General features: G+C 43.3%; 1 protein-coding gene across 1 annotated transcript in view; it reads right to left on the reverse strand.

The window, feature by feature from the left end:
- Positions 1 to 26,335, reverse strand: part of ELP3 (elongator acetyltransferase complex subunit 3) — a gene marked incomplete at both ends in the record, with an annotated part of 86,263 nt that overhangs the window by 37,931 nt on the left and 21,997 nt on the right. Inside the window, 3 exons of the mRNA XM_079550403.1 lie at positions 394 to 587; positions 16,358 to 16,517; positions 19,981 to 20,142. Of these exons, the coding sequence (XP_079406529.1) occupies positions 394 to 587; positions 16,358 to 16,517; positions 19,981 to 20,142 (516 nt within the window). The remainder of the gene's footprint in view (positions 1 to 393; positions 588 to 16,357; positions 16,518 to 19,980; positions 20,143 to 26,335) is intronic.

Consider the following 26,335-nt stretch of genomic DNA (forward strand, 5'->3'; position numbering starts at 1 on the left):
GGAAGACTTTAGAGCCAAAAAAAAATGAAACGTCTTGTAGCTCCTGTAATAAATATAGGAAACTTCGCCCACAGCCAAGAGGCAATTATCCATCACTATCATTAGAGTACTACGTGTGCCACATCCTATGCTCATCTGACTGGCAGTGAAAATGGGGCCTCCAGAAATCTTGAAGTTTATGGGTGCATTAGAGAGGCAGTTCAGTTTAAACAGCTTCTCATTCTATATGGCCTTTCCCATTCTGAATAGATAGGAAGCAGTTTAAAAATCTTTAGTGCATTAACGATTACGACTGAAAAATACTAACAGGCTGAGTCAGATCTTGCTGTAATTAAAGTAAGAATCCCTCCAAGTGCAATAAATCAATACACAAAGCCCACCACAGAAAATTACCTCTGAACACGGTACACACGTGTCCATGGTGGGACCAGAGCCAGGATTCTGGCCACGAGATCAACAAGGGTGCTAGGGGGGTAGCTCTTGTATCTGCCCGTCTTCCAGAGCTCGTACAGCCCTGTGCCTCGGATCACCAGCGTTGGGTAGAGCTTCATGCCATCAGGGCGAAAAGCTGGGTTCTCAAAGAACTCCTGCAAACGTGGAAGGAAAGTGTGAGTCAGAGAGAAACAAACGACATTTCCTGGGGCTTCGGTGCCCCAGCAAATTTCACGACAGGTTCTGCAGAACAAGGTTGTAAGTGTGTGACTGAGGGATGACAGGCTTGCACTGAATTCCCAGCATTTAACAGTTTCCAGCGTTTTTTAGAAATAAAAGTATACCATAGATTTAAAACAAAAGTTGCTAAAGGAAAAAATCCACATGATAATGCAATGAATCAAGTCTTTGCTTCACTGCTACCTTTCAGCATGAATTCAATAGATACTGCTCCATTTATTGTAACAGACTCTGCTCAGAATTAGAACAATAGCAATGAGCGTACTTATCTTCAATCTCAGCAGGCCACATTTAGAGATTAATCAATGTGTCTGGGACACATCATTTGAATAGCGATGAAGAAAAACAGATTTATTCTACAATGATGTTCTGAACAATCCCAGAGAATAGGAGGACAAACTGTATCTCCTGCTAACGCCTATGACCAAATTCCAGCATAAAGATGCAAACTGAACAAGGCTAGCTTACACTCCAAAGCAAGTGCTGTGGGTTTTTTTTCAAATTAAACCTCAGTAACAGCAATTAAAATCACTTAAAAATGGCAATAATAACAATAATAAAAAGAAAAGACAATCATAGAATCGCCTAGGTTGAAAAGGACCACAGTGCTCATCCAGTTCCAACCCCCTGCTGTGTGCAGGTCACCAACCAGCAGCCCAGGCTGCCCAGAGCCACATCCAGCCTGGCCTTGAATGCCTGCAGGGATGGGGCATCCACAGCCTCCTTGGGCAACCTGTGCCAGTGCCTCACCACCCTCTGGGGGAAAAACTTCCTCCTCATATCCAACCTAAACCTCCCCTGTCTCAGTTTAAAACCATTCCCCCTTGTCCTATCACCATCCACCCTCCAACAACAGGCAAGGAATTCTGAACCAAGCATTAAGCAGCCTTAAGGGATGGCATGGCCCTCTTTCTAACAGCAGCTACAAGCACTAGATTAGACTACTGCACATGTGAAATCTACAGCTCGATCCCTCTATAGCACAGTGTTGTTACTGTAACAAAAGGAAATCCAAGTTCTTCAAGCTGAGCTGACAGCTGGCTATGCTGCCCTGCGCTAGTCTTGGTGTTGACTGCCACTCAGCTCCAGAGCCCCATCACAGTGGGGCAGTGCCCCAGCCCAACCTGGAGACTTTGGAAGGTTTCCTGCTGCTGATGGGTGTAAGGCCCTGATGCTGGAAGCAAATGCCATCAGCAGCCTCAGCCATTGGTACACACCCAGACAGACACATGGGCACCACCAAGGCATCAGCTCCAGAAATAAACAACCCGGGGAACATGGGATGAGCCCACACTGCTGTCACAAAATTACAGAGCTGTCAAATCCTGCCTTTCTCCTGCAAAAGTATCCAAGGTGGGAGCCAACGGCTGACAGAAGCAGATGAGTGCAGACCCCAGCGCTACAGTGCTCACTCTGGAGCACGTGTGGGTATCACAGAGGTTAAAAGGCTGCAGTGCACCTTTTGCCACAACTCTTTGTGCACTCTGTATAACGCTCCTCTTTCTTGTAAGCATGTTCTTACACCATTTCCTGGTGGTGAGCAGGCAAGTCATCTGGCCAGCCCTGTGAATCTGTCATCATCTCTGACACAGATGATGCACTGGGGGCACTGGGCTTCCCCCCGCCCTGCCATCTGCAGCTCCCAGCCAGGATGACTCACCTGCCCAACCTGAGAGAGCCAGCATGTGTTTTGGGCAGAGCTTTACTTTTGTTTTAGCAATGGCCAGGGCTGACAGAGCAGCCTATTGAGCAACGGGTGCGATGTCAGAAATAAAATCTGTGCTCATGATGACAACAGCATGTCTGCTTAATGCACTCCTCCAAAGTGGCCCCTTGGCCCTGAGGGGTCAGCTCAAGGTTACAGGTGGATACTGCTGGTTGAGAAGGCGGCCATCCATTCCCATCCGAGCAGCCTGAGCTGGGGCCTGATTTAGTGGGTCGCAACCCTGCCCATGGAGGAGGCTTGGAATTGGATGATCTTCAAGTCCCTTGCAACCCAAGCCATTGTACAATTCTGTGAATCCAAAAGGATGGATTTCTGTGGGTGGTTAGAGGTGCTCTAGCATAAAAGAAAGCAACTGTGACAGAACGAATGAGACAATCTTGTACAGAGTGACTGCTCTAATGAGAGGAGTAATGCGGCCAAGCAGCGCTGAAGAAGAGCAAGACATTACAGTAAGAAGGCAATGATGCTTCCACAATGAGCCATGGGAAGGTAAATACGCCACTCCAGCAAGGAAAAAAGCTTCCAGTGAGGCTGTGCATTATTATTTGCAACAACACTGAACTGAATGCAAAAGCATCTGTGATTCACCAGTCAGAATATTTAAAACAGTCGCTGATTTACATTGCAGATTAAAGGCAAACGCACCAACACAGAGCTGAAGTTAAAATCACCCAGCAAGGTCAAAGTTAAGGTTTCCAATCACAGCATGAATTTTGCCACTTCCTACATACTGCTTATTTTATGTCAATGCATTATGTGAGCTGATAATGCTACTTTGTATTTCAGTAACATTGACATTAAAATAGTGACTGTATTCCATATTTATTTCTTAAACTATTTCTCAATGTATTCATCAAGTTGAACTTTTGAAATAATCTCGAAAACACAGCAAAGCAGCGTCTCCTTCCTTCCTAAAACCCTTTTTTTCAGTGGTAAACTTTAATAGGTTTCTGTAAATCCCAACATTTAAAGACTTCGCCTTTTCCCATTTGTAAACAGTTCTGATTAAGTCTCCCATGAAACAAAGGAACTATAAAATGCCAACACATTCAAAGCTTTACTAGTAACTGTAGCCTTTCCTTTATTTTAATTACACACCCTAAAAAGTGTCTTCAACTGAACACATAGAAGTGCTCAGAACAGCTTCCAGCTATAATAACTTAAAACCCTCAGACAAAATTTGTTCCAGAGATTGCCATCCAAAGACCTCTAGAGTCCAGAGGAGGGCTTCCATCAGACCCAGCAAGCACGCAATCATGACTTGATCCACATCTGCTAACGCACTGTGATGCAAGAGGTTAAAGAAGACCTGGGGAGAAAGGAGCCCTGTCTATTTCCAGTCTTTTCCAACCACTTGAGGACGTGGCAGAGCGCTCTCACTTGAATATTCCAAATGGAAACACAAACAGCTTCAAAGCCACTGAACTCATTTTCTCTAAACTTCACGTTTTCTCCCCTCTAGCTAAAGACTAAGCCAAGGAGCACTTAACACTTCTCCTACAACGAAGACGGATGCTAGAGTCGAATTTAAAATGTGTGTGCAAAGACAGGATGGGAGGGATCATCACTGTGTTTTCAGAAATGTATGCATATAGAAATTAAGATCAGCCAAAACTTTTAAACCTGGAGGTGCACAAACGTAGATGTTTTCATACCCTAAAATAACATCCCTCGTAACATTGCCCTATTTATGCAGTGTTAGAGGAAAGTTAAGCACTCTTTCACAACAAATAATGTAAGCAGAATTCAGACCTTTTTGTGCTTCACCTGAGCTCCATTAAACGTACTTTCCTGGTAGGAACAGCTGCTCTACGAATTACAAACAATGAATCTTAATAAGAACTCATCAGCACACATTCAGCCTACAAGGTTATACAAGTGAGCTGCTAACATGTTTTATGAGAACGGTAATTGATTTTACTAGCACACACCTTTGTTGAAAAAAGTTCCCTGTTATTAAAGCTAACGGCATCTGTAGGATCCATTCATCCAGCACCTCATAAACTCCCTGCCACTATGAGTAATCAGGGCCCAATGAGTGTAAAGTTAGTCATTTAGATGCCAAGAAGCCACTGATTTTTCCATCAAGGCACACAAATCAAAGCACGATGGAATTCTTTTGTTCAACTCCCATCAATTGCTTTGAGCATCAAAAATTGCACACGCTGTAATTGTTGTCCAGCACCGCTGACATTAAAAAGTAAAGTCAATGTAATGCTAACCTGAGCCCCAAAATAGCTCAGAATATGAGATGGGATAAGGAGATGAAGACCTGTGCTCAAATATTTCACTTCCAAACGCATTTGCAGCAAGCTTTTAAAATTACAGACCTGTCATTCCATCATGTATCTGTTCACAGCGGCAACAGAAAGGTCAAACAATTTGGAGCCATAATCAGACCACGCAGTGGTTCGGTCTCATTTTCAAGTTTGGTCATAGCACACAGCAGCCAATATTAAAAGATAGCATCTGGGTGTTTTAATCCGATTGTACCGCGCCGAGCACAGGGAAATTAGAAACATTCTTCTGAAAAGACCCAAAAGCCGCAGTTCTTCCCCTTGGTCCAAAAACATAATGTTCCTTTTCTTTACGGGATTGCATTTCACCTTCTTACAAAACATTCAGTTGCCACCTTTAATCTTCCTGCTCTCAAGATGTTCAACTGTAGTAGGAGATAGGATACAGGATAAGCGAAGCAATTTTTGTTAAGCGATTCAGAAAAAATGTCAGGATTTGTTAAAAATAAAGGTCACCAAAACCTATTTTTTAATGACTGCCCACTAGAAATCACGTGCCTCTCAGACTAATTCCATAAACACATTTGAGATTGTTCCTTTAGCATAGTCCCTGTATTAAGCAGATGATTAAATTCACGCCCGTCTGCATTAAGATGAACATTATCTTCACTCTCCATATTACAGCACTCCTTATCTCCACCAGCTGTATTATTTATAACTATGAATAGTGGTAACACTTGAAAGCTACTGCGTTGAGTGACACTTCCAACTCTACAGGGAGCGAACAATCACTTAGTAGTTTAATTATATGCATTAATAGAAGCTCGTGGCTCAAAAATGTGGCTTCGTTTTAACTTGAGATTTGCATTTTCCCCTCTCTCTTGTAAATGCTGGTCTAATTAAAACGTAATGATAGGATCTGCATTCACTGACACTTATAATGGCCTACTGACCGAGAAGTAGAGACCAAGCAGTGCCTTTTTACTGCAGGCTGGAATAGGCTGCTATTATATAAGTTGGTTGCTCTGAAAGTAATGCCTCCTATTTATTTCTGTGAAAACTACAACGGACACAAAGAGCACAATAACATCATTTGATAGAGCAAATTCTCATCTACAATATGCTATTTTTCAACATAGTCACCACCAATAGCTCTGCTTTTTGCCAGTGATTAACAGATTTTCACCATGTTTGTCAAAACGACACTATCTGCACATGACTGTCCAGAGCATGGCTTCATCACTTCACATCACTGTCATAACTGTTGAAATACACATGGTGTATTTCATGTGACTGTGCTCACATCAACTGTTTGGTCTCCATAAATGTTCACAAGTGTCGATATATGCCAATGGGTGCAATTTTTTTGCTATGGAAGAATTCAATTCCACGCCTTTGCTCCATACACACTTCCATGTCAGATGCCATACTGTCAGATTGCCTCTCTGCTGTCACCTGTCACACAGCAACAAGATTTAAAGGGGTTTTGATGGGAAAGTTCAGTCCCTACTGCCATACCACCAACATCTGCCATTGCAGCTAAGAAAGTTATAGGTATTCTGGAGCAGCTCTGCTGAGAGGAGAGCTGAGAGAGCTGAGTCTGCTCAGCCTGAAGCAGGAATCCCACCATGGCCATAATTCCCTACAGGAGGTACAAAGGGACAGAGCTGGGCTCAGGGCACAACCTGGAGCCATCAGCAGCACTGCTGTGCTGGGTGGATGCCAGAGCCCTGGCACAGGGATCAGAGAGCTGTGGGGGCTCCTCCTGGGGGAATCTCCCACAGCCCCTGGCCGTGCTGCTGGGCACCCTGCTCTGGGTGGCGCTGCTGAGGCTAGGGGGGTCTGGAGGGACAGAAAGGTGCCTCCAGCCCCAATCATGCCATAACTCTGCACATACCTTCTGTGCTAAACCAGCCAAGCCTATGTGGACACAAAGACAATGCAAAACATACGGTGCCAATAAGGCAGATCAGTCTGCTACAAAAGAGAAAAGCAAACGCTCTAGTATTTCACCTATGGCAAGTCGGAGCTTGTTCTGCTGACTGTGCACACCCACACTTCACGGTATCTTTAACAGACACTTATCTTAAATACATATAATTAAAATACAATTGAAATATTTTTCTAATATAACCTTGGGAATTTCCAAACTTGCCTTGGGTTTATATAAAGATGGCATGCAGAAATTACACGTGCCGAATCACAGAACCACGGAACAGCAGAGGTTGGAAGGGATGTCTGGAGATGCCCCCAGTCCAACCTTCTGCGAAAACAGATTCCCTACAGGTTGCACAGGAAAGCATCCAGGCAGGTTTTGAATATCTCCAGAAGGAAATGTGAGACCTGTGAGGTACAGGTACATCCTCAGAGAGAATGGACGTTGTGCCCATCGAACAGTTCCTCAGGGGCTTGACTCCATGCTGCAACTAGCAAACCCTCTTGTTGCGTCAGTGATGCCTGATGCAAACACAGCACCACGTGGCAACATTTTTAATTAATCTCCCCTCAACCATGTACATTGACATACACATAAATGCAGATAAATACGATAATAAATCCCTATAAAACTGATTCAAAGGGAGACAGGCCAAAAGCTGAATGAAACCACGTCACTTGCCCTTGATGTCTGCGCCATGACAAAACCTACAGATGTGGCCATGGGGCCACATCTAAAGGTTCTAAAGCTGATGATCCTGACTTTCAGCTCTCCGGAGGGCAGCTGTAAAGCATTCTGTAATGAAAAGAACAAAAACCACTTTCCAGTTGATTGTTATAATTTTCCTGCCTATTGACAGCTATGTAATAAAATCTTTTTCTGTTCCTGACATATTCAAGCTGTCAAACTTCACCATATCGTATGTAAAATATGATTTTTGGGAACTACTAAGCCAAGAAAACAGTGTTGTAACGCCCAACGTATCTGCTACAAAAGGTCAGTTCTGTGACTATGACTAACACCTTCCTTAGCTCTCCTGTCTGCCAATTTCTTCAAGAATGGTACATATTAGCACCCGAAGAAAAAAGCACATTGCAGTACAGTAGCAAATTTCTTGCACATTCATTTTGCTAGTCTTTGAATTCCTACAGGTACAGGCTCACAATATTAAAGAATTTTATCAGCAGCACATCACAAAGGACCCTGATATCTCACTCTGAACTATCACAATAGCTCAGGTTGAATGTACATTTTAGTTGCCACTGAAAAGAATAACCTGCATGCCCATCTGAGGCTGTTCTGCAACATCATACATAGACTTTGAGTTCCAAATCAGAAAAGTGGGTGTGCCAGCCAACGTCCAGAGAAAACACCGTAAAAGATGTTGTAATTCACCCTTCAGAGTGCAGAAAGCTCTTATTCCTTCACCTCCCCTGATAGCTTCAATAACACAATCTACACAGAGTCATTCAGGTTGGAAAAGACCTCTCAGATCCCCAAGTCCAACCCCAGCCCAGCCCACCGTGCCCACTGCCAACGTCCCTCAGTGCCACATCCCCATGGCTCTGCAACACCTCCGGGTGACCCCACCACCTCCCTGGGCAGCTGTGCCACTGCAGCACTGCTCTTTCTGAGAAGAAACGTTTCCCAATATCCTATCTCATATTGGTTGGATATTTCAAAGGGAGCTTTTCCAGCAGTGCCTAACACAAGTCAGACACACATTCAGTATCAGTAAGAAAGCATTATCACATTAAACATGGAAACAAATGACTCTTGCTTGGAGTGCAACATCGCAGTGATAGTGGAGACAAACTAGTTTACAGAAGCATTTAGTCCACAGACGAGATGTTGTCTTCAGTAAGTTATTTACCAACACTGTGAACCTCAGTATCATAAATACCCTAATTCTACACACAGCACAGGGAACTGCTGCTGCCAAGTGAACAAGGAACCTGACTTGTCATCCTGTACCTCCCACAGTCACTTTTATCCCTGGTTTGGATCTACAGGTTGCCTCCTGTCCAACGCTCTGCTGGATAGTCGCTCTCTGCATGATCCTCATCTATGACACTCCCATGCACTGCAATACAACTCAATAATAAAAGAGACATTTAACATTTGGAAGATGCCTTGGGCGTCAACAGCACGACCTTGGAGCATGGTTTTGACTCCTGAACACAGTACCTACGTGAACACCAGACAGGTCTCTCCAGATTGTGCTCAGCACACCAAGCAGCCCCATCTGCTCCATCTTGCAGGTGCTCCAAGTGACTCTCCATTTATTACGCAGTTTTGGAGAAACCCATGAGAATACCTCAATCAATCTGCTGTGAAGTTTCACCTTCACTTTTACCAAGCACAGGACTCTGGTCTTCACGTTTCTGGGAGGGTCAGCTTTCCCCTAGGGCTAAGTACAGGAAATAAAGCATTTTTCATTGTCTTAAATTAGTACACAAGTTTTGCAACACAGATCACTTTAAAGAATGTCTCCTACCCGAAAAACCATTGAGACCAGTAACTCTACAGTGTTTTTGACAATCTAATTCTCCTTCATTAGAACTCTCCTTCCCATAAAAAGCATCAATACAACCATGTGCTCTCTCCCACCGCACGCAGCCCTACAAACCGTTCTCCCTGTTAGTACATTCACAGCAAAACCATTCTGTTTTTCCAGTATGCTTTAGAGAAAAGAAAAAAATGAATCCTTCAGGATTTAACTCGGACCTCATGCTTTACCCACCCTGGTGGTATGTTTGCTGCTGCCGAGTTGTGCTGAAATACATATTTTACTGAACGATGCTCTGTTTGCCTAAATGACTGGAAAATCTGCACTCCCTACTCAAGACACATCGTGTTATGCATTCCTTTCCATTTGGCTTTATGTTCCCAGACATATGCTCGTTATCGACTTCAGCAGCAAGGGGCCTTAGCGAAAGAGCCCCAGAAAACAACTGCAGCATGCTGGCTTGAAAACCACCACTTGCACAGATAGAGCAACTGCGTGAGCCTACGCAATCTGCAGTTGTTGGGGGATTGTTAATTGCCAAAATGATCTTTTAGTTTGAGTAGAAAAAAGGTCTCATCTGCACCTTCATATTTAGCGGAAGCTTTTTCTGAATGGGAAGCTATTATAAAGATAGCAGTGGTTATTATCATAACTTTAACGGCCAGCACGCTGCAGGAAATTGCGTGTGTGGACAAAATACTAATTCAGAAAGACAAAGGAAGCAATCTGAGACCCATAATAAGTGTGGCTTTTCCCCACACACTTGCAGTTGATCGTATTCATACAAAGGTATAACAGCACACACTGTGTGCAGTACAATGCAATGTGGTTGCAATCCTCAGCCTCTGCATTTGGCACTTTGGGACATACATGTAACATGTGTGTCCCCAGCTGATGCAGAAGAGATGAGCCCAGTCGTACTACTCAGCTGGTTCTGCTCCTACATGTCCTCACACAGAATGCTGCAGCTTTACCTCTCATTTTTCCCTTGTTTTGCACATAACCAAAGAGCAAAACCTGGTGTGTTTCAGAGGCAGCGTACCCAGAGCTGCTGCAAACACACCCAGCAAGCAAACGAAAGATGCTTCCACACAGACACTGAGAAGGAGAGCAGCTTTGTGCACACAATTTGACCATCTGCAGAAGCAGGCACACACTGGGCCTTTCTCTGGGTATTTTATCCACAGAAATATCAGTGCAATTATCTGTGACAACAGCTTCTAAACATAGCCTGTTCCTTACTACCACGATTCCCATTAACATAAAAATGACCACAGTGTTGGCCATTGCTCATGGAGCTAAAACTGGTTCCGAAGCACTTAGCAAACCTCCAGAAGAAGCTCCAGGAGCTGTTTTCAGAAGGGCTGATCGTTAAACAGCTCCTAATCTGTTTCTGCAAATGTGCCCATGAAAAAAAACACCAAACAGAAGAAGTTTCGGAGATAACGCTGGCTACCTGCCAGGAGTGGTGCTTCAATGAGATGCTTAGTAGGAATTGAAAGGAAAATCATTTACCCCACTAAACATTTCAGAGCTATATTTAAAAACACAGATAATTGTCTTTCCAAATGAGTAAAAAGAAAGAAAAAAAAAATCAATTGATATCAGCAGCCTAACTATTTTTTTTATTACAGTTATTAAAAGCTCCTGATAGAGCTGTAATATATTACCTTCATTATGAATTTCGGCTCCTTAATAAAAATGAAAACCCTCAGGAAAAACATCTCCTTATTTACAACTAAAGGTGATACAACAGTATTTAAAGTTTTACAGCACCAAATAGATCAGAATGAGAAGGAACAACCATTGCCTTACTTGGCCATTATTTTTCTCCCTGACATTCAACACAGCAAAATGAGGCTGCAGCCTCCTGCTTACTGAAGCTCAGATGCATCGGGCACTTCAGTAAAATTAGTCCATTTCTAAGAAGTGCTTATTTAGCAAATCCTCTAGGAAAAAAAAATGCAGCCTGACACATGACTGTAAGAAAAGGATGATTTTTTATAATTCAATGATTACGTTTTATTTAAAGACTGCAAGAATGGCTCTAGCGAATGGAACCAAATCCCTTCAGTCTGATGTTCATCCCCAGCACTGAGCAGTAATGGGCCCTCCCTGTGCTTTGACCCTCATATTTTTATTTAGATGAGACGCTGGATGGAAAGAATGAAGTCAAAAGGCTTCCTCAAGGATTTCCTCAATGAAAAAAACAGTTTCTCAGCAAGGAGGGACCAACATTACGTTTCTGGCCAGCATCTCATAACCTTATGCAATGCATGTCTTCAGAGCTGGAACATTTTGCCAGTGACTTGCTGTGACATCTCTCACTCTTGAAATTTCTCGTCTCAGGTTGGATATTAAGAACAATTTCTTCCCCAAAAGAGCAGTGCTGCAGTGGCACAGCTGCCCAGGAGGTGGTGGGGTCACCAAACCTGGAGGTGTTCCAGAACCGTGGGGATGTGGCACTGAGGGATGTGATCATTGGTGGGGTGGGTTGGGGTTGGACTTGGGGATCTGAGAGGTCTTTTCTAACCTTAACGATTCTATGATTCTACAATCTTCTAGTCCTCCTCCCTGTTCTTCTCCTTTACACAGGCCCTTAAAGTCATTTGAGATGGGCTTACAGCCATCTCTCACAAAGCATCAAGAGGAACCACAACAGCAAACCGTGCCTTGGCAAAGGTCATTGACAAAATGAAGGCAAACACTGCAACACATCCTACACTAACAAATGTTACTACCTTAGCAGTATTTATTATACAACAGATACAGTTTGTTGGTTATACTATTGTCTCTCAGTGACTCTGCAGATACAGAACAAGGAATTAGCAACAGTATACTGGGAATTCTTCAGCCTCCCAAAGTTTCTGCTTCAATCCTGAAGTTCTGCTTGGTAGCCCCGTTGGCAAGCGTGATTCATGAATCCTCCCAACCATTTACCCCTAGAGTCACCTCATCTCTCTCGTGCTACAAGAGCAGAGCTGAGTGTTTATCGTGTTCCACAGAATGAGGTGTCTGCTCTGGTAACAATTCCATTATTCCCGCTGAGCCCTTGATTTATTCTAGCTATTATTCTAATTATTTTCTCCGACCACCTGCTACGTGAGGCACTGCAAAGCAGTCTTATCTGTTCTGCTTGCATTTGCCAACAGTGAGCAGCACGGTGTGCGTGTGGCTGCGTGTGCACGCATGTGGGCACACTACCTCCCTTCCTGGCACAAGGACACGGGTGGTGGGAGGAAGCAGAGCATGCTGCCTCCTGCAGCATCTTCCTGTGCTTGGAACGCAGTGAGAAGACGTGAAGTGGAAAGGAAATCCTCTGAGGCTATAAAAAGAATCAATGGTAATGGGGGGAAAAAAGGAATAAGGGGGAAGGAGGGGTGGAGAAGCACAACATAGCTGAGACAGCGAGCGGGAGCATCCACTCTGGTTAAAAAGAAAAAAGAACGTAGTAATTTTCATAATGAAGGCAGACAGAAAGCCACCCACCTGCTACTCACTGTCAAAGAGAGAATATGTGCATGCACCAAAAGGCAGATCTAATATATTGACTCCTATCCATAAATTACAGCTCTAAATAATTATGAATATGCTTTCCAGGAATACAGTTGCTATTTTGCTGTACACAAACAAAACTTTGATATGCCAGCAAAAGAGTAACTGACCTCGCTGCTGGGTGCAAGCAGCAGGTTACACTTCCAGATCAATAGGTCGTGAGGGACAGAAGCAATGTTACTCCTGACACCATAATTGCCTGTTCAACTTGAAGAAGCACCCAGTATTTTTAGTACGCAGTCAGCACAATCAGCAAGTTATTATCTTCCCAAGAGAAACCTCTATCCCTAATATATCAACTGGTTATGAAGGCAGTGTTTAGACCTTCTAAAGTCATCTCGGTTCCCTTTTGCCCTACTTTTTCCTGCTCTGAAAAGCACACGCCTAGAAAAGAAGTTAGCATCACAGCAAATAAATTTCTAGACCTAGTTAGAAATACCACACAAGCAAAAATCTGTAGGGATCCTTGACAAGGTACAGCTGCCTTTGTCCCTCCAAAATTACAGTATCTCATAGCAAGATAAAGATTTTTGTGAAGCGGAGGATTAAGCAATCCCAAACTGTCACACAGCACCACTCCACTGATGAGCAGCTCACAACTCTTGCAGGAACGCAACAGATGCTCTCCATTTGGTTCCCCTCTTTGTGATCACAGCATTTTTTATGCAATAGAAGTGTCCAAATATTTACCAGCAGGAGCTAACATTTATACAGCACAACATAAAAATAAGCTGTTTTTAACAACTCGAAACAATGACATAGAATGTTGGGGTAGGAAATAGAGAATGTATTCTTCCCTGGGGATTTAGCCAGATAGAAGGAACTACAGTCTGCTGGGCACTTCTCTTACGTTTGCCAGTGCAGGGAAAAACAAAAGAAAACAAATGGTTCTTTTCTGTTAAGACAAAAGATCTTTCAAAAAGAAGTTATAAAACACTTAAGACAGGTTGAGAAGCACCGAGAATTTGAAACAGAAAACATGCCTGCTTTACCACTCCATCTTGAAACATGTCACAGTGATCCACAACCTCTCCTCTCTCGTCTCCTGCAGCTTCATTTTGTGAAGCACACAGTGATCACCTTGCTGGGCACCCACCTCACATCTGCCTCTTTCATGCAGGTCTCCCCACATCCACATGTGGGTTTCTTCTCTCCTTCCTCAGATTTTCCTCTCTTTAAAACAACACGGCTGTAATTCTTCGTGTTGCTGTGATCTCTCAGCCCTTCTCCAGCAGCCCGCCTCTTCAAAGTCCTATTTCTCCTCTTCACTCTGCAGCATTCACATTACTACTTGAGGGCTTTATCCTCCACACTGATTACTCATCCTCCAGCTTCTCACCTCTACACTCACTGGCATCCAATCTTAATTTGATCTGCGAGTCCCGCTTCAAATTTCTGAACTCATTAACGTGGCTGATCACCCCGTCACCCTCTGCATTCCTGAATCCCCCTCTTAAGCTTCAACAGGCCTTCTTTTTCCATTGCTTCACGTTTTTCTTTCCTGGTCCTCCAACCCTTCATCCCACACTTCTGATCTGATCTTACCCCTTTCCTGTGGTCTGATTTTTGGATGGTCCTGTGTGGAGTTAAACTCAATGATCCTTACAAGTCCCTTCCAACTTGGAGAATTCTATGATTCTCTGACACCTCCTCTTCTAAGAACAAAGATTTCTTAATTCTCTTCATGTCTCATTCCTTGCTTGGCCTCGCTGTCCCTCCTGGTCACAACATCAGAATTCTTTCCTTCCATGTTCCAGAGCTGGCACACCATCAGCACAGATGTATTTCCAGCTCCTAAAGCTGCAATCTCTCTTGCAAAAGAATTCTAAATGAGTTGACCTTCTTCACTTTGCTTTTTTCTCTTGTTTTTCTATGCTAAGCTCTATCTGCTTGAGGGTAAGAAGGCCCTATAGAGGGATATGGACAGGCTGGTCAATGGGCTGAGGCCAATCGTATGAGCTTCAACATGGTCAGTGGGCATGGTGGGGGTAGGTTGGGATTGGTGATCTTCGAGGTCTTTTCCAACCTTAATGATTCTATGACTCTAGGATCTTCCCAGCTTTCTTTTAAGCCCTTCTCACGAAATTCCTGCCTTTTCACCATGTTCTTGTCTTCTCTTCCTGAGGACTTTGCCTTCTGCATCTTCTATTTCTGCAACAACTGCCCTTAATAAATGGATGGAACACAGCATGGCACCACCCTGACAAGCAGGGAGCCCTTCAGCTCCACTGAGCAGCTCAGCATCACACGAAGCCACACCTTTGAAGGAAACTCCTGGAAAAATACTTCCCCAAAGCTCCTACACTAAAGCAGGAGTGACTCCAGATTCTGCAGTGAAAAAGCCTCAGCCACTTATCGTGGATAAGCAGCAAAGAATAATCAGCATTAAATAAAAAAAATACTTTCCATGGAAGCTTGTAATTCTGCTTTAAATAATTGCTCCCTCTCCAGTCTTACATTTTGCAAATACTTGGGATTACTGCGCTCTCTTTGCTGAGTCTTATCCAAGGTTAGCTCTTTAAATCTTTTAGTCAGTACTGCTGTTCTTCCATCATAAATCCTCCCCAGCCTAATACAACCTCAGTAAAGACAGATCCATTAAAGAACCCAGAACTACGGTTGCAACCTCACTAGATATTGAGTCAGACTTTGCCATACCCTTCAGCACAAACAATTACATGACATCATGGCTAATTTGGTGCCCACTGTTACCCCTCCATCTCCCTCTGCACTGTAAGAAAATAACCCAGAAGCACCAGAACCTGGGGCAGGAATTTTGAGTTAACTTTCAGCTCTGTCACTGGTTACATCCCTAGTTTTGTGAGCATCACTTTAGCGCTTTGCCCCGGCCTCTCACACCACCACATGAACGCAGTATTTCCTAAGTGCACTGTGATACTGACATGCTCAAGGAATACTGCACAAAATCACTTACAAGAAGTGCACGCCACTGGTTTCAGAATTTCCTTCCTGCACTGAACTGCTGCACGTTGCATTGCTTCTTTCTAAACCTACCTCTCTGCAGCACTCCATGAAAACCCACTGTTTCCTGCCTGTATTTCTAAACAATATATTCCATTGCACTGACAGCTTTTCTGTGCCAGAAAGCACCTACTCTGACTTTGCACAGAAATATACCTGTGATTCCTGCATCGTGACTGCAATTTCTGCACTATTTCAGGACGATGAATTTGGACTTTGCAATAATGAGATCATAAAAAAAAAAATCTACATTATCAGATAAAGTGGTTAATTCCCTACAATGTTTACCATTTGCTCTTTCATTTCTCATTTCAATCTCTCTATAGATAATTTTAAATTTTCTTCCACATCATTGAAACAGACATTCAACAGCGCCGAGCCAGGAACAGAGTTGCTATATAATACACCTATACACTCTATTTTGCAATTAATTACCTTGGAGATAATACGTTTTTAACTTTGAAACAGGTACTGTTCTAAAGCCAAGGCAAGAAAACCAAGTAGGAGAAAAGTAAGAGCCTTGCTTAATATTGGAAGAGCTCTGTTCCACAGAGACCTGAGTGACTCAGTCTTTCATGAGGCAGGGATATAATTTTCTGGATGAAGTAGTTCAACAAATCTTTCTTACCTTCCACCTTCAAAAATGAATTTTAAATTGTTTGTCCTTAAGAAACAATTCTGGCCTCGATCGTAACTAGCAGCTGAGCTAAGAAAGAGAGAAAGCATTAGGTGGAACAAACCAGAAACTCCTGGATATCCTGAGCCATACTCACAACAAATTGGTCGGTGTCCCTTTCAAGCCCCATGTTTGGTAAATCAGGCATCATGTGTGCCACCACTTTGAAGCCAGCATCCTTGGCCAAGTGGAACGACTCGCACACAGCCTTCACGGTGTGACCTCTGGGAAGAGAGAAAAAGAGAGATCTAGAGCCCCAACAGCCAAGGCAGCACAAAACCACAAAGAGGAAGACATATTTTGACATATTGAATTCAGGTTATTCCCTAGAAAGTGAGCACGGATGAGTTTTATTGTCGGTGTACCACCATTCAAGTCTTGGAACACGGCTTCTATTACAATAAACTAAACTAAGGACAAATAGTCAAGTTTGCTGCTTCTTTAGCAAGTGAACCACCCTAAGGCTACAACTTTACAAACTACAGCCTGAGGAGCTTCTGTGAACTGCTGAAATGCTCTTTGTACAGCAATGACACAAGAAGATGCCACAGCATGAGCATACTGTGCTGAGGACAACATGTAATCAAAACAAGGGTAACCAGAAACAAAAGTATCAAAGCAGGAAAAGGAGGAGGACGGGAGCCAGGTAAAGCCAGCTAGTTAGAAAATTGTTCTACAACAGGCTTGCCAAACTCTCAAGTACTCCCTTTAAAGAAAAACAAACTCTTTGTGGCTTCTGAAGGATGTTAAACTTTCAAATCATAGGAGTCTGGAAGTTATTTTGAGTTCCCTGTCACTGACGTTGCATCACAGGAGCTCAGATTTGCTCTGCAGGAGCTCGACAAGAGTGGGACTGGCTGCAGGAACAAAGGTTGAATCACACCTAGCTCATCAGCCTCGAGCAAACTCCTCTCCTTCCATCTTTCACGGTTCAGGAGACTTCTTCCATCTCCCCACAGAATCACAGAATCATTAAAGTTGGAAAGGACCAGTAAGATCATGAAGTCCAAGCACCAACTCATCCCCACCATGCCCACTAACCATGTTCCTAAGTGCCACTTTCTTGAAAGCCTCTGTGGAGCAGTGAGAATCACTGAACATCTCCAGGGAGGTTCCTACCCCAGGTGACCAGCCTTTCCACCATGGAAACAAGTCCTTGTTCCTGATCTTGCCCAGTCACAGGCTCTTCCAGCACTGGCTGACATCTCTGGAGACTTCTATCTGTCAGCATCTGCTACTTTCTTTCTCTTCCAGTTGCCATTTCCTTAACATCACACCCCTTGTCAACAGCACCGCTCAGCAGGTGGCTCTTCCTCTACTCAAAGGTCTTTTGGGTGAAAAATCCAGCAACTTTCTGCTGAGACCTAATGTTAATCGATCATTAAGGATATGGTCAATGGCATGGTGGGAATGGGTTGACATTTGGACATGATGAACTTCCTGGTCTTTTCCGACCTTAATGATTCCATGATTCTACAAAATCAAACAGCTACTTCCCTGGTTTTAAGTATCTCTTCCTCTCTTTCTCTCTACCTATATATTTTGCCTCTGTTAAATCTCTACCTGTAGTTTTATGACTGTAGTTTTATTAATGATTTTTTTTTTCAGAAGTATTACAGTATTTTCTGAGACTGTTCAAGGACAGAATTACTCAAGACCTTGAGTAGCCTGAGGGGAGTAAATGGGAGAGCTGCTTCATAAATAAAAATTATTTTCTTATTAGAAGTGGAATCTGAGCTGCATCAATAACTTGATTATTTGATGCCTAGATCTGTTCTTGAATATTTTTTCTGCCTCACAGCCACCCAAGGCACTCAAAAACCTCACTAATGACTTACGGAACATAATAGAAAGTAATTTCCAAACAGTTAGCCTAATTGGTTGTAATCTGACATTTTGCTACAAGCAAAATATTAAAAGTTTAAAGCAAAACACATCCCCCACAAAGTAGAAGAACAGAAGCAAAATGAGGTCATTTCAAAAGAAAGAGAAACTTGCATCACCCTTCTCTAGAAGTGTATTCCAATACATTGTTCCAAAACATTGGAGCAAGATGCATGAATGACAGCCTGTATTTTGTCTGCCCTGGGAGAGCCTGCAAAGTCTTTTAGGAAATCTGCAAGCAGGATTGAAAAACACCAAAAATCTTTAGAAATGTAATTCTATACAAGATTATTTCAGAGTGAAATAGTAATATACAACTTCATTGTTCCTCTGGTTCATCAGCAGGAAAGCACGGGTTCATTAGGCAATTCACAAGCCAGAAGTGACATGAAGCTTTGAAAGATTTATGGCCTCAGCTCTGATCCAGCACGCTGTAGGAAAGCTGAAGATGACTGCAGTGAGAGCTAAGTGGAGCTTCACAGTTCCGCTTCAGGACAGGACATCTTTAAAAGGAGCTTGTGAAAAAAAGAAGCTTAAAAGAAATGATTTCTTAAATTTATGATGTGTCAGTAGTAACCATTAGCAGATACATGCAGCCTAAGAGTGAGATCTAGCCAAATTCCCTAGCGCGGATCTTTTCCTTTGGAAAGCTCTGACATCTACAGGAGAAAAGCACTACCTATAAGTGTTAGTTGCTAACTCTTGGGCTGCTCAATAAATGGCCATTCCTCTCTACTGAGTCCTGTAGCCTGTTTCATAGCAGTGATTTCCTACGCTTCCACAAACAAGCAAAACTACAGCTAAGCCCGCAGGAAGGAACTCATTTTGGATTCTTACCTTAAGGCTCTAAAAGAAAATGTCCAACATTTTCAGTTTTGCACTACTGCCTTTAAGGTGAGTATTATCAAAAATGTGTTCTGCTTATTGAACCACGCTTCATCTGTCATTATGCATGATTACAGTTATCAAAGGTCTTTGCTAGGTGACTGGAATACACAATAAGAAGGAAGGCAAGTTGTACGAGCGTCTCAAGTGAAAAAAAAACAATCAAGAGAACAATCACTTCTTTCAAAATACCTACAGAATTATCAGACTTGCAGTGAGGAGAAAAAAAAAAAAAGAAGATTAGCTTTCTTGCCTGTAAGGGATGGGATGAAGAATGTATTGTGCTCACTCCTACGTAGGACAACTGTGCTTTTGGCTACAGGTCAGAGATTACGAGGAATAAATCACAAGCTTCCTGTGAACATATTTTGCTATCCCTAAAAATCCCATATACCTAGAATGACTGTGGTTCATTCGTCAATAGGTGCTGGTTTTGGATGTGCCCCATCTGCTGTACTTGCCAATGTCATCTCTCCAGTAAGGTATCTGGTACAGAGAGGAGGCTGCTGGCTAGTGAAGGACCTACAGCAGATTATACCATACTGTATCTACTCAAGACTAAAAGTTGTGAATTAGGTAGGACAAGAACGACAAGCTCTGGGCATATTTTCTACTTCACAATACTGCATTTATTTATGAAGCAATAAAAAAGAAAAAAAAAAAAAAGAGAGAAATATACACTACAGGAAGAGATCATAAGTTTAAAATAAAATACCACAAACCTCTATTTTTTTCTCAAGCCGTGGTCTACACAACACCACAACGAATTCCATGAATCTACTGCAGTTGACTTTTTCTTCACAGATAAATGGAAACAGCACGAGTGTTTCGATATCAATCTTAAACGGGTGTGCAAATAAGCAGGTTAAAGACTTGCTTCCAGAAAGCATGCAATGAGCTGAAAAAGCTCCTTCCCACCTGTTGGTGTCCCTGGCCACGTCCTCATACACACTCTGCACTCCGATCTCCAGCCTCGTGCAGCCATAGGACAGCATGTCGCTCAAATGGCGCTTCAGGCAGTAGTCTGGCCTGGTCTCAATGGTTATCCCAACGCATTTGGTCAAGCTCCGTTCAGAATACCTGCAACAAAACCATCCTCTATTAAAACTGGGAAGTCACGTTCTGAAAACGTACCGGGTGGTCCATGAAAACTATACACATCATCCCTATTTCTGAGTGAGGTGCATGCTCCCAGCTTCACTGAAGCCTAACGGTGGAACAAAACTCATTGGTAGCCTTTTTCCCCATCCACCCTATTTATCACTGGATGTCTAACTGAGACTAATTGTTCCAGCTGGTGTAACAATCCTCTGCTGATGACAAATGGTAAGTTACTGACCTATGAGAGAATAAAACAAAAGAAAATAGGAATCCGAAGCAGACTTGAAACAAAGTTCACACCAGGAAACCATAAATCAACACAATCTCCTACATCATCAGCAGGGGTCATATTCATTTCAATGTCCCCAGCATCGTAGCCGCCTTTCCAGCAGAATGCAGTGATTGTGTGACAGAGGACTGCAGCATAGGGAAGATATACAGTAAGAAGAAAATTTCCTCTTTTGGAGGGCCACAAAGATGATCAGAGGGCTGGAAAACCTCCCCTGCAAAGACAGGCTGAAGGGAAGAGAAGGCTGCGGGGTGACCTCAAAGCAGCCTTTCAGTACCTAAAGGGAGCTGACAAACAGGAGGGGAGTCAACTCTTTACGAGGGTAGATAACAGCAGGACAAGGAGAAATGATTTTAGGTTGAGGGAGGGAAGATTCAGGTAGGATGTCAGGGGGAAGTTCTTTACAGAGAGAGCGGTGAGGTGCTGAACAGCTGCCCAGAGAGGCTGTGATGCCCCGTCCATCCCTGGAGGTGTTCAAGGCCAGGTTGGATGGGGCCCTGGGCAGCCTGGGCTGCTATGAAACGTGGAGGTTGGTGGTCCTGCGTGTGGCAGGGGGTTGGAGCTTCGTGATCCTTGAGGTCCCTCCCAACCCAACCTTTCTGTGATTCTGTGATTCTTTTGAAGCCATCTGGAACTGCAGGCATAACCTGGATAAGTCCCAAACCTGATGTGGGCAGGATTAACAGTGACTCTCTGAGAAGCATACTGGCCTCCTTAACGGTCCCAAATGATGATCTCAGTATTCACATTAAATGTCACTGAGGACTTCTTGAGTAAGAGAGATGTTATGCTGATACCCAAAAGAATGCTGTGCACCAAAATCACAAGGATGACTGGCTTCAGGCCGTTATGAGGTATTTCACAAGGATTCATCAACTGATTGCTGGCTCTGGATGGCTGGAAAGCTCCAGAGTTTAGCTTTCAGCATGACGGAGGTTCAATATGATAACAGAAAAATCACAAGAAGAAAAACAAAACAAAACAAAACAAAAAAAAACCACAATAAAAAACAGGTAGATTCAGATCCCAAAGCAAAAATATTAATTCCATTCAGACTGATAAAGTCTAAGATATTTGGGGGGTAGACTATAATGGCTGTCAACATTGGCAGCTCAAAAAAGGCAGAAAACATTTCAGAGTTTGTGGCTCACTAATCTGACAGACTACCAGAACACTGTTTATCATGTCAGGGAAAACATTGCCAAAGTGTGATTCATTAACAGCAGACCAAAAAATACTTTGAAAGACATTTTGTTTCCAAATAATTAAAAAAAAAAAAAAAAAAAGACAAGTTTATCTAAAACTTGGGAAAGAAAAGGTCACCAGATAACTCACCCATTACACCAGATGAAATGTGTCGTACTAAGCACCTGTGATCATAGCTAGAAATGCAGAGGGGAGGCAAAAGTAATTATATTTCCCCCCCTGGAGCAAATTTATGACAGTCATAAAACGCTGAATCTAACGTACACCAACAGACCCCAAACTATAGCATCTACTAAGAGCACCAGCAGGATGAAAGCCTGGTGCCACGGCTGCAAAAGCTGTCTTGTCTATGCTGCAACAAGTGGGTCTTACCTGGGATTAGAAAAGCAACACATGACCTGGGGGGATGTGGCACTGATGGACACAGGGGGGTGGGTTGGGGTTGGACTTGGTGATCTTAGAGGTCTTTTCCAATCTGAATGATTCTGTGATTGAGGAAAGTAATGAACATCTGCATAGCATATCCTCTCTCGGTAGCAAACATTCCCAGCTTGAGCCACATGTGCTCCAGTTCTCCCTGCACCTCCTGGGGACCCAGCAGCTTCCTTGCATGGGATCAAAACATTAACCAGGACATGCCTGCAAAGACAGAGCTGATCCCAGCCAAGCACTGGCTTTAGGTTTAATGCCTCTAAGGCTTTACAGAACAACGCTGGTAAGCAGAAAGAGTGCAGTCTAATACTTTATTTTACTAGCATAAAAGCCTGACTCGAGTGGACAATATGTAATGAAGACCACAGATTCCCTTCAGCTAAATAGTAAACAGAGAGAAACATGTGACAGTCAAGCACCCGAAGGCAGTTCTGGCAACACATTTTTATCATTTCTCAAACAGGGAAAAATAAATTTGACTTTTGTTCTCCCTCTTTGTGACTTTTGAACTTTAAACGCTCATTTGGATATTCAGCATGTTTTTCCCTTTGCAAAATGAGCAACTGTTTTCTGTTGGAAATTTAATACTAAGTACATTGAATACCAGGCTTTTATAGAAAGGGCCAAAGGTGAGCCATAAAAGGGAGCTCAGAGACCTGAAAGGGGCAGGAAATACTATTTAAAACCAACCTGTGCCAGAGCAACACCACTCTTTCTGAGAAATGTTTCCTACTATCCAACCTGAACCTGAAAGTTGTCCCTCAGCTCTCCCAGAGCAGCAGATCCAGGAGAGCAGCTCTCCCAGTTGGCTCGTGCAAGGTCTATTTCAACATATCACCGTAATGCATTCCAGAAATCTACTAAATTAATTGTGCTCAACTGTATTGCTCTTGTAGCAGGTACCAGGGCGTCAGGTTGGATTCAAGGAGCTCTGTATATCATTCAATTAAGAGCATCTATTCTGATCTCTGCATCATTTTCATGCCTTCTCTCAGCACTCTCTCCAGTTTTTAAGCATTTCTGTTGCCTCTGATATCAAAAACAGCCGGAGAACTTTGCAGACACACCAGTACTAAATCCAGATGGAATATAATTTGCCTATTCCTATCCAATTTTCCACTATTTATACAGTCAAGGGTAATTTGGCTGCTGAATCATACAGAAAGCTCATGATAATGTGACTTAACTCCAAAGTCTTTTCTAGATATTTCGCTGCTTCTCAGAATAGAACCCTGCACCATTCCTAGAAAAACAGCTTTACATTTTCCCATAATAAAGTAGCTGGTTTGCTCATATACAACTTACTATAGGATACAGATTTATCCCTTATTTGCCCATCTCCAATATTGATAGCATCTGCCAACCCTCAGAAATTACTATTTTAACACAAGTATTAAACACAAGGCCCAGAGGCAAAAACAACAGAATCCTATTAGAAATCATTCAGGTCAATGAGAATAATTTTCTGCTATGCCTGTTTTGAAAACCAATGCAATCAGTGACATGTTGTTGTCTTCTCTTCCTTAATGTGAAGATATCTCACTGCACCAAGCCAAATCTCTTGGAGAAGTTTAGGGATATTACACTTTAACGTTCCAAAAAGCCACGTAAGCTCACTAACAGCATACAGTAACTTATCATGATAATAGAGATGATGGATTTGCTTTTGCCTAATCTTTAAAAACAACAGACATCTAGCCACATATCCTGCAGGAATGGCATGATAGCCAAAGAGCATATTAATAGGGAACAGATGCTATCCAACTAGGCAGAGAGGCTGAAAAGCTGATATCTACAGCTCCAAAAAGAGTGACTTCAGGATACTCAGTCACGAGAGCTCAAGATGACCTTGATAATGGCCAAGGAGAGCAAAGCCATCATCAACAAAGACCAAAAGAAGAGATACAAGGAAAGACCTAAAAACTTAGATGAACTCAGCAAATTGAACTCCAACCCCTCAGGATGGTCTCATACACACAAGTCCACAAGGTTTGCAGGTTCACTCTGGTGGCAGGAAAGGGAGAAAAGGTTGAGGGAACTGGGACTGTTTAGCTTGGAGAAGAGAAGGCTCCAAGACCTCAGTGTGGCCTTCCAGTACTTGAAGGGAGCACAGAAACAGGAGGGGGAACGGCTGTTTGTGAGGGTGGATGGTGATAGGACAAGGGGAATGGTTTTAAACTGAGACAGGGGAGGTTTAGGTTGGAGATTAGGAGGAAGTTTTTCCCCCCGAGGGTGGTGAGGCACTGGCACAGGTTGCCCAAGGAGGCTGTGGATGCCCCATCCCTGCAGGCATTCAAGGCCAGGCTGGATGTGGCTCTGGGCAGCCTGGGCTGCTGGTTGGTGACCTGCACACAGCAGGGGGTTGGAGCTGGATGAGCATTGTGCTCCTTTGCAACCCAGGCCATTCTGTGATTCTGTGATTCTATGATTAGTGATGTGGATTTCTTCCAGAATCTGAGGGTGCAATGGAGTTTTAACCTCACAACCAGCAAACACCTCACAGTACTTCTTCCATGGAACAGTCTTATTTGCTACCTGTGCAATGCTGAACAATCCCAAGTAAGAACTGAAAATCTGTCACACTGCAAGAACAATCAGAAATCAAGACAGCACAAGATTACAGGGGGGCAATTTTAATAACAGACCAACCATAGTGCTGAATTGTGCAAATAAAATAGATGCCATACAAATGAAGGGAATGAGATCCAGATAAACTTTCAGATTAGCACAGACATAGCTGGAGTTAAGTGAGTTTTCAGTGTGATTAGAGAACTGTCTGAATCAAGATGAAGTGCAGGAGAGATTATTCATTTTAATCATTAGAGAATAATTGAGTGTATTTTCAGACAAAGCTGGCACATAAAATAGAGCTTCAAATCAGAATCTGCCTCTTAAATAAGCAGGGATTTTAGATCAGAAAGTACCCACCTCTCCACCAGACGCAGCAGTTTGACATAGGGTTGCAGGTACTTTCTCATTTAGAGAAAAAACAGACGGCACAGCTCTGGCATAAAACAACTCATTTAACAAAGCCTCTGCTCTCCCTCAATTAAACTTTGGTCTGGAGACAAAAGCCTCATCAGCTATGAGACCCGAACATCAAAGAATCAATTACTTACAAGTCCACACTACGGCAGCATCCGAACTCCCTGGCTGGCACCAGTGGCAGGGTGCCATACAGCACAGAAAGATTCACCTCGTCCCAGAGAGCCCAGGAAAGAAAAACTGTAAGAATCAAGCAAGCAGCTCAACACGCTGCATGCACAGCGTGGTAATCACACGCCTTTAAACCACTTCTTTGCTTTATAAGTTTCAAAGTAGGAAGGTACATAAAAGGAGGTACGCAGAGAGGCAAAAGCAGAAGTACAAGAAACTGCAGAAACAGTTAAAGGGCAGCACCAAAGGGAACCAATCACCAAGAGCAAGGAGGTTTTAGGTGTACCTGTCTGCATGGAAGTAAGGGAAGGATGTAGAAAAACTCATCCAGTCCAACAACCTCCTGCCAGATTACTTCAGTGTGACCTCGAAAGTCAAAGAAATACAGACTGAAGATGAAGATGGAGTAGATAATGATGCTGCTCATACCATTTGATCAGCAGCATTGTTAGCGAATCACTCAGCAGCAGCAGCCTCCACAAAAGATGGTGCTCCATACTCCATATCCCAGCCCCAACACTGCCTTTGACTATAAGAAGCACTGCCCAGAGGAACCCTGCACAGCAGGTGCTCCAGACAGGCAATGGCATTTATACAGATGGAGTTTAGACAAAAGAAGTGACACTGATGGCTTCTGAAGAGCAAACTGCTGATAAAACACACAAGTACCCAACACACCACGTGCTTACCTGCTCTCTAATTACCTCCTTTTTCTTGATCTGTAATAGCTCTGCTTGATTTATGAGGATGGATAGTGATAGGACAAGGGGGAACGGTATTAACTGAGACAGGGGAGGTTTAGGTTGGATATGAGGAGGAAGTTTTTCCCCCAGAGGGTGGTGAGGCACTGGCACAGGTTGCCCAAGGAGGCTGTGGATGCCCCATCCCTGCAGGCATTCAAGGCCAGGCTGGATGTGGCTCTGGGCAGCCTGGGCTGCTGGTTGGTGACCTGCACACAGCAGGGGGTTGGAACTGGATGAGCACTGTGGGCCTTTGCAACCCAGGCCATTCTGTGATTCTATGATTCTATTACTATGCCAATCTCTGAAACAGAGCTAGAGTAATTAATTCAGCGTCTACAATTTCCTG

Source organism: Tetrao urogallus (genome assembly GCF_951394365.1).
Source record: "Tetrao urogallus genome assembly, chromosome: 2".
Lineage (NCBI taxonomy): Eukaryota > Metazoa > Chordata > Aves > Galliformes > Phasianidae > Tetrao > Tetrao urogallus.